A 9,326-nucleotide genomic window follows, 5' to 3' on the forward strand; every position below is an offset into this window, starting at 1 on the left:
TCTTTGCCTGCCACACACTGCCCTACTTCAGTCACGATGAAGTAAAACATGAACCAAACAGGCCCTAGATTTCACAGAATGAGTACTATATTTTAATTGTTTCTTTTTTTTTTTTACGCAAACGGGGGTTTTAAGAGTCAAATCATTGTACAGTACTCCAAACCTGCTCGTAAATCTTCCTGGAACATAAACGGAGCATTTTAGAGCAATGGGTGCAAATTGTAGCCATTCAACTACTGCCAAAGGTAAATCTCAAGTGCAAGCCAAAACACAAGAAGCCACATTAGGCACATCAAACCCAAAACAGAAAGCCAAGTCCAATCTACCTCGTAAACCCACATAACGTGTGATGTCTTGCTCAATTACAACATTAATAACACAAACAAGGGATCGTAATCGTCCATTTATCAGCATGGCAGTGTTGATCTGTTACTGAGGCTAGAAGGAACACTTCTTCAATCTAAAGGCCAAATTACAGGGTAAACTCAAAAATTGGACTACGAAAAATCAAGCTCTAAATACTGAACAGAAACTAGTTAGCTCGACACCATCATTTGGTCGCAGGCCTGGAGTGCCTGGTTCGCGTAGTACCTTACATCCACGTCAGGGTCCTCGCTGAGCTCAACAAGGCATGGTTTCACGGTCTTCTCCACAACCTGCAGAGTAAGCATTGATGATATTCCCCAATAACAAGAAATTCAAATATAGCACTTTAAAATTAAGATCATGCGAAATAACTTTAGAACTCACCGATTGATCGAGGATTGGTATAAGTGACTGCAGAACTTTTGCAACATTGAACTTGATGTTAGGGACCCTAAAAATTTAGACCATGTTAGTGAGACCTTGAACAGATGAGATTTTTCTCAGAATGTTCGTCACTCACCTATCCTTTGAGGAATTAATGACGACTGGAAGCAGCTTTTGACAAGTGATTTCGGCACCCATGACAGGGGCCAACAATGAGATAGTTTGCAGAATCGTCATGCGATACAGGTAGTGCGGATTGTTTATCTTCTCCAGCACCTGGAAAATGAAACAAGTGAGCATTCAAGATTACCAGAAATACACTTCCATCCACAGCAAGAAGAATTTGTATGTAGCACTTATTCCCTAAATTTCAGCTAGGCATGGTTGGATTCCAGTACAATATGCAGTGATAAATCTTGGAAGGATAGAGACTTTTTGATATCACTTTATTTCAGCACATATTTTCCACATTGATCAAGCCTAATTAACATTTACATAAACCATATGTAAATCAACTCAAGTTATTGCTTCAGGATTTCTTAGCAGGCCACAAAAGAACAAGTATGTTTCTTCATTGATCAGGAAATAGAAAGCACATATTTTCTAGCCTACAATCTCCAAAACATTGTTGGACCAAAAATAATCATTAACTTCTCAAGTTAACAAACAATCAAGTTCTTAGCCATAAAATCTGCAGGTGTACTGAATAGACTAATACATCCAAATGTCTAGTGGTAAAATAATAGATAAGAACCTGAGGAATTATATGCTGCATTGCCCACTCTGGACCAAACTCCTCTGCAAGGCGCTTCAAGTTGTTAGCTGCAGCATCTCTGATCGAAAATACCTGAAATTCAAATTTTGATTAACTAAAGACCTAACTGGAAACAACATCACTTTAGTCAATCAACAGACAAACGATGTCTTTTATCCACAAATGCACCAAGTAATCCTAAGCCAAACCACGCGATTTTTAATATTCATGCTAACTAACTGATGCCACTATTTATCCATGGATCCAACCTCAAAACAGGATAAGGCAAATTCCAATATTTGAACAGAACTTGATGGTAGGACTCAGCAAATAGGAATCATTCAGAGGATTATTTGGAAATGACAGCATCTGTGGCTTTTAGTATAAAAAAAGTAGCCATTCAGACATCAAAATAGAGCCAAAAGAAAAGGTCTCGTGATTGTTGGTTTGTGCCAGATCTCCCCAATGCAAAGAAAATGCAAAACTTCAGTAAAATTCCACTAGTGCTGCAGATACATATGAACTAATATTATTAGCTAAGATTTAGACATGTGCAATGTAGAAGTGACTATTAACTCTAACAATGCTGCGATTGGAAAACATAGTCTATTCACTTTGCATAATTTTGGTATAGATAATGTAGCATTCGCAACATTCCCAAACTGCAGCATTTGTCTGATTTTAAACCAGAGGTATTAAGATTTCTCATTTGTAAGGTTCATATTCTTGGATTTTGACTTGTTCAAACCCATCCATGAGTATAGTTACAACAAATTTTAGTGCAAATTTAATGCAGCCTTTTCTGTTTGCCCATAACGGATTAGCCAGCGACAACCAGAGCCCCCCAAGGATTTACTGCTTTATGTCCCAGTGAAACTATTTTCACACTAGTATTCATGATAATGCAAACCTTATCTTCCAGCCACTGCATGCAGAGTGCCCCCAGCTTGTCATCAAAAAATCCAACACCTAACTGACTCGCCAACAACGGGATGTACTCAATTATTGCAAGACGGACTCTCCAGTGTCTATCCTCTGCAAGTTCTACGATGGCTGGTAGCAGTGATTGTGATAGCAAGTCAATTCCAATAACCTGAAAGATCACAACAAAATTCAGCAATCAACAGAAAATTTGAAAAGAGCAATGCAAGGAACTTGACATGTTAGCTGGTAAAAAAACAGCTTAACTTCAGAATGGAAAGGCAAAGCAAATCAACGCCAGCAATAAAATGGCACTAACCTGATTAACTTGATCAAGTTTGCTGATTATGTTGAGTCGAACATCAGGGAATTCATCCTTAAGCAAAGAAAGAAAAATAGGAAGAAGTTGCTCAATGGTAGCATCCTGCAGAAAACCAGATATTAAGCTAGTCAGCTTACCAAAAAGAATAGCAGTACCACAATATATGAAATAAATAGAGTGGATTAATAGCAGTATAACAGTAAAGGGAATACAATTATGCAATGTGTTAACTAACTTGGACCTTTGCCGATTACAATTTACAAGACAAACAAAGCTACTCAGAAACATTAGATTTTCCCTACAGATACATTCATCTCCTCTGCTGTTCAAGCTGACATGTAAGGAGAGCTATTGAATGTTCATAAGAAACAAGTAATAACAGTCATATTACTAATGTGGCACCTAAGCACCATCACCAACTAACAAAAACGGGCATTGCATATTTGTGTGCACGGTTACTAGTAAACAAGGCATATTCTAGAGACATATTCTTGCATCAATGATCACACCTTTCCCAAGACAGGAGCCATTCCCATTATGACTGAAGCCAAAGCTGAACGCACATGCTGGGACGAATCCGAGGACAATTCCTGTAAATGCAGTTAGCGTGAGTTAGTTCGTCAAGAAAAAACAACAGCAGCAAACCCACAAATGATGCTCAGTAACTGCTTTGCCCCCACCTTAACGCATGGAAGAATATGTTGGATTGCAAGTTGCGGACTTAATATACGGCAAAACTTAGTAACTTTTCCAGCAGCTGCTATCCGCACTTCAGCCTCATTATCACGAAGGAGACGAACATATGCAGGAACCAAATCAGCTCTATTACCAAAAATAGAGATACAATTAATCCATTGGATGATAATGTTATTATTTACAGAATACAGAAGAACAAGTATAGTTATTTTCAATACCCTGTAAAAATATGATAATTCAGAAATCTTACAGCTGAGCAAGGAGGGCAAATAATACCTTGTAGGCTCAGGGCCAACAGCCTCACAGAGTTCATACAATTGATTGGCGACCATATAACGAACACGCCAGGATTTATCCTATCAAAGGAAACAAAAAGAGTAAGCAAGTAACACATTGGTGATGATGCATTTGACTGCCACTTGTCACAGATTAAGAAGCAACTCTGGTTAATCATCAACCTCCAGCAATTACAAAAATATCTTCCAATAACATATCCAGACTAGGTAAATAAATGGCGTAAAAGGTCTTCAAAAATATATGTGCGCAAAATATGGGAGTAATGTACCTGGGAGAAATTGACAATGACTGGGAGAATATGTGCTACACAATCTTGTGGTTCCAACAATTTTCCAAGAGCGGCACAGCCTTCAACAGCCAACAAACGGACTGAATCTTGATCTGCAAATAAAGATCATCAAGTTTTAGACATAGTTCCAATGATGTCCAAAATGTGCATATGACAATTTGTATCCACTAACTAAATTGATTCACTCCTGAATAAATTCTTGCACAATAGAAGTACATTTTAGGTCAGGTGTGGTGCCTTTCAGAGTTTATTTTAATTTTGTATATTTTACATAATAAAATAATTGCTTCTGAGTTTTAAAATTACACATCGACTTTCCAAGCTTCAAAGAAAAAGCAATGGCATGTTTACAGGAAGATGGCAAATCATTATACTGTCATGCATGAGTCCTACACTCATGTATGACAATTGCTAACAATGATAAAGCAAGACTGAAGGATCTAAAACATATGCCACCACATAAATTACCAAATTACTCGAAGAAATATGTCAAGCAAGCAAGTGGGATCATAGCAGGGAAAAGGTTGTATGTAGCAGATACTAGTAAAGCAATACGAAATGAGACATCTACACTAATCTAATTTAGGACGTCACTCTTATCAGCTTGATACCAACATGTAAAGTGGCACCCACAATCATAAAGTAATCGTAGAATTTTCGTTAAAACATAAAATAAATCTGGGTCGGGGTTTATTTAAAAAATGCTTATTCAGTACTATAAACAGCACCCCCATTTATAACTTGGTAAACAATCCCCGTCACATATTACTTAAGAATCCATGTTAGCATAGTTCACATAAATGGAATAACATGAAAAAAGATGATAACTGTATTCCACAGCTAATAAAATATTGGGCCCTTGAGACTTATAACTATCCAAAACAACAGTTATGCTAGTCCGCAGAATCTAAGGTTTGGCTGCATGGGAGCTGCATGGGAGTTGATTATTTGAATAGTCACTCACATAAAACCAAATAATAATTCAAGCTAACAATTTGATATCATTTTAACAACAAAATAAGGTCCTCGTGAAAAAATAAATTAAGGAGCACGCCACATGGTTTCAGTATTAGTGCATGGATTTCCCTTGTGGAGTGGCAACTACATAGTCAGGAGTGGCAACTACATAGTCAACAGCTACAACTATTCAATTGCCAGTGCAAAAGAAACATTAAGTAACACAAAATAATATGTCAAAACATGTATAAGAAAGTACCATCTTGGGTTAAATCATCAAATATTGACATAATTTCTGTCTTCAAATGACTCTGTTCAACTGTGGCTGCAAACTTTCCAAGGTTTGATGCAGCTGCTCTTCTGACCATAGGCATGTCATCTTGACATAACTGGCCATAGATAGTCCTCAATTCTGTTTTCAATTGGTCAGGTGCACATGGATAGGCTATGTGGAAAAGGCCACAGGATGATACTCGAGCTGTAAACCACTCACCAGCTGCTAGCCTCTGAAAAGACAAAGGATGGATACTTTAACGGACATAAAGATCCTAGCAGAACATAATATGCAAAAACATTTAACATCCATAAATGATTTCACTAAATAACTCTGCAGGTTCACAAATCTGCAGAAATAAGAGATTAAATAGAAAACGCACAAAACCAGTGTATCATCTAACAATTGCTATACTCGTACACAGATGCCTTGTAAGCAATGTTTGCATATAGGTTGTTGTAAAATTATTTGACCTTTGAAGTTCAAATTATTGGGAAGCTACACTATCAGGAACTATCAGTTAATGATGCAGAAAATTGAGCATATAACACCACTTTTTGGTAAAATTTAGTGAATGGCTGAAGGCATGCAGAAAAACATTGCTAGATTCAGCAATTAGTTGGTTGAACAAAATTGTTGAAGCCTACCAACATACAAGATACTAGATATCCTAAAGCACATGAAGTGGGGAACACAAGAGCCAAATTTAAGCAATATGCTAGCCATGGCAGATAAAATAAAGAAATTCAATAAATAGCATATGTACCCTGATAATGGTATAACCTAGCAAGAAATATAGTGTTGATGGCTTAAGCCAACAAGTACACCCACAGAGACTTCATCCAGTAACATTGGTACCGTACTTAACAAATTTCGCACCCTTTAGAACAACAATAAACAGAGTGTTTTTGCTATGCATAAACCTCTCACCTTTACTACTGGAATGAACCAATCGACAATGTCACTTTCCTTCATTTGTGCTCCAATACGGCACAGAGATTCGACTGCCTTGTCACGGACACAAGTTTCCTCCACCGTACACAATGTCTCCAATGGGGGCAGCAAAACATGAGCATGTTCTACACCCCCAACATAAGGAATGAACACACCCAATTCCTCAGCCATAGCAAGAAGCACCTCGTCTTCATCGTCATTGTTTTCACTGAGGAAAGGAATTAGCTCCTTCCTGGTTCTTTCTTCCCCAAGTGCCCGTGCAATTGTGGAAAGTCTTCTGATGGAGTTTAGACGCAATTGAATATCTTCATTCTTCAGCTCATCAATCAGTACAGCGATTGGATACAGAGGCTCATCGGCCATAGCCATCAGATTTATCGAGGATTCTTGCAACTGTAAAGACAAAACATTAGGGCAATGCAGCCGTTAGGATTGAACATTGTTCTTTTAAGACCATAAAAGAGGCCCTTTAACACAACATTTGTTACATAAACAAAGACAAGAGCAAGGGAGGAAGACCAGGTGGGCTTTGAATTTGTTATAAAAAAAAAAGATCTTGGATACATAATCAGATATTAGATTTATAGACTGTTACAATCAAAGGAATCCCTGGGATTGACATGCATGAACATCATTAGGGTGTTATAGTGATAGACACGAATACATGATCCAGATGAAAGAAACCAATCCATGTCACAATTAATTTGAAGGGCTAAACATTTAATGCCCATAATTTACGCAATAAAGGCTAAACTACCAGATTAAAAATGATATATGCTTCAGTCAAACACATAACAATTATTATTTGACTCTACAAATATGCCATTGATTGTCTACACATGGTTTCAGGGGAAAGAAGCCTCATCCTTTGAAATTTGAACATTCTGAGGAATTGAATCAGAGGTAGGCAAATGCTCCAGCAAAAATAAATAATTTTGGCATAAACAGATCTGGAACCAAGGCTTAGAACGTAAGACCCAAACAAGCCACAACCCCAAACTTTTATGACTTTCAACTTCTCTGGCTCTTTTTTCCCCCTTTACCACTCAAGCAGTATATTAATAATTCTCAATCCAAGGTTTCTAAAGAGCATTGTTTACCAAATCCGATAGCGATAAGCACAAGATTCGATAGACAATTTGTGTATGAGTACCTGCAGCTCAGGAACACACACGTAGATTTCATACTAACGAGATGAAAAATAGAAGCACATCGACCCGAAAGGCACCCATACTACCCTCCTACAACATACAACGAGCAACGATCCATACAACAAGCAACAAACATACCCCATCACCAACACATACATCCCTCATACACCCACCCACCGTGCAAGTAAATCCCACTCCCACACGCGCCGCCTAGCTCTGCCAATCTACCCAAAATCACAAAATCCCCCAATCGTGTCAAAACCAGCGCAACCCAACCGAAACGGCGCAGATCTGGCGGAGAAACCACCCGAAACCGCGCGTAGGAGGCTCGAGGCCCCGTCCCCCGGCGCCTGCGGCGAGATCAAGGAGCCGCCGCATCGCGCCGCGCCGCAGCCATCGGGGGTGGGAGGGTAGTGCTAAGGCCGCAGATCCAAAGGTGGGGAGGGGGGGAGGAGGAGGAGCGGCGGATCTCACCTGTGCGGGATCGGATCGGGGTGGCTGCGCCGGCGGGGGAGGTGAGGGAGCGCCCGAGGCGTCGCCGCTGAGAGGAGGGTGCGGTCACGTGTGACGGGGCGGAATGGGACGTGTGGATCGAGACGGACGGGAGGGAGTGGATGGAAGAAGGGGTGGAGCGGGGCGCAGAAGAGAAACGGGGGAGGTTGGGTTGGGCCGGGTCGGTCACCAGAGGCCAACTGGGCCAGGCCCGAGGTGGAGGAAGGAGATCAGATTTGGGACCGCCGGAATATCGAGTCGATTTCCTATTATTACTAGTCAAATGTCTTGCGTTGCAACGGAACCTGAACCCATTTATGTCTTCCTTTTGCACAGCTGCTTATAAAGACTTAACTGATGATTCATGTCAAATTAGGACCCTTTATGCCTTCATAGCTACTTTTTTTTTACAACGCAAGAGAGTTACGTATTATTTCATTAATAGAAGAAAAAAATTGATTAGGTTACAAGCCTTAACTGCCTACCAGTATTCACAACATGTGCACCATGTATACATTACAAATGACTCACATCACACTACCTAGAAAGAAATTATCTAGGTAACAGCACTTGGAGGTCTCTTGCGCCCACCACACACTATAAGAATCCTTCATTTGCCACATCATGTAAAATCTTGGATGGGTCAGATGACACTCCATTAAACACATAATTGTTTGGGTGTTTTCAAATTTCCCAAGTAACTAGATGAACCAACGTGTTAAAGCCTTTTCAAGCCTACTTCTCCAATCTTTTCAGCGAACTACACCACCAACTAGACAATGATGTGTCTCGCTACGGCATGAGTACTTGGAGATTAATTTTTTGTAATACGGAAAACCAAACCTCTTGGGACACCACACAATAGATGAGGAGATGATGCATGCTTTCATCCAATTGATCACATAGGGGGCATTTCACCAAATGGGGCAGCCCTCGTCGTGCCAACCTGTTCGTTGTCCAGCATCGGTTCAAAAGCACAAGCCATATGAAGAATTTGTAGCGCAACGGTGCCCAGCACTTCCAGATCCTCTTCCAAGGAGCGTATTTTATTGTTCCAACAAAGAATGCCAAATATGATAATTTACTTGAATATATCCTTGAAGATGATAGCCTCCATGTATGCTAGTTCGGCATGTCTTGCTAGAGCTGCACATCATCTAGTATCTCCCAAAGCTCTAGATATTCTACCAGAGCCGCAAAGGATAAAGCACCGTGTATATCAGTAACCCATTTATGATCAGCCAATGCTTCTTGCACCAATCTTTGGTTTAGAATTCTCTTAGGCACAAGAGCAACTAGGTTAGGTACAAGATCCATGATCGTGTGTCCATGAAGTTAGCGATCCGTCCAGAACTTAGTGGATGCACCATCACCAACTGTCATGACAATAGCCAGTGCAAACATAGCCTTCACATTTTGGTGCACTTGCACACGCAATCCGTTCCAGGGATAGTTAGGGTCAATTTTCT

At 39.9% G+C, this 9,326-nt stretch overlaps 1 protein-coding gene across 2 annotated transcripts; it reads right to left on the bottom strand.

Annotated features, from left to right (window-relative positions):
* Positions 1-306: 306 nt before the first annotated feature.
* On the bottom strand, positions 307-7,984 carry LOC133901579 (serine/threonine-protein phosphatase 2A 65 kDa regulatory subunit A beta isoform-like). 2 transcript variants are annotated; one of them, XM_062342949.1, is made up of 13 exons: positions 7,840-7,984; positions 6,191-6,607; positions 5,246-5,492; positions 4,009-4,121; positions 3,720-3,799; positions 3,428-3,569; positions 3,257-3,337; positions 2,745-2,849; positions 2,415-2,597; positions 1,505-1,597; positions 887-1,026; positions 751-817; positions 307-644 (listed from the first exon to the last, which is right to left on the bottom strand). In XM_062342949.1, the coding sequence occupies exons 2-13, from the start codon at positions 6,581-6,583 to the stop codon at positions 537-539; spliced, it is 1,752 nt and encodes a 583-aa protein (XP_062198933.1). In that variant the 5' UTR covers positions 6,584-6,607; positions 7,840-7,984; the 3' UTR covers positions 307-536. The 2 variants fall into 2 exon arrangements, with proteins under 2 accessions (XP_062198933.1, XP_062198932.1); XM_062342948.1 differs by having other exon boundaries at positions 307-656.
* Between the last annotated feature and the right edge of the window lie 1,342 nt (positions 7,985-9,326).

The sequence above is a fragment of the Phragmites australis genome, chromosome 20, assembly GCF_958298935.1.
Source record: "Phragmites australis chromosome 20, lpPhrAust1.1, whole genome shotgun sequence".
NCBI classification, from domain to species: Eukaryota; Viridiplantae; Streptophyta; class Magnoliopsida; order Poales; family Poaceae; genus Phragmites; species Phragmites australis.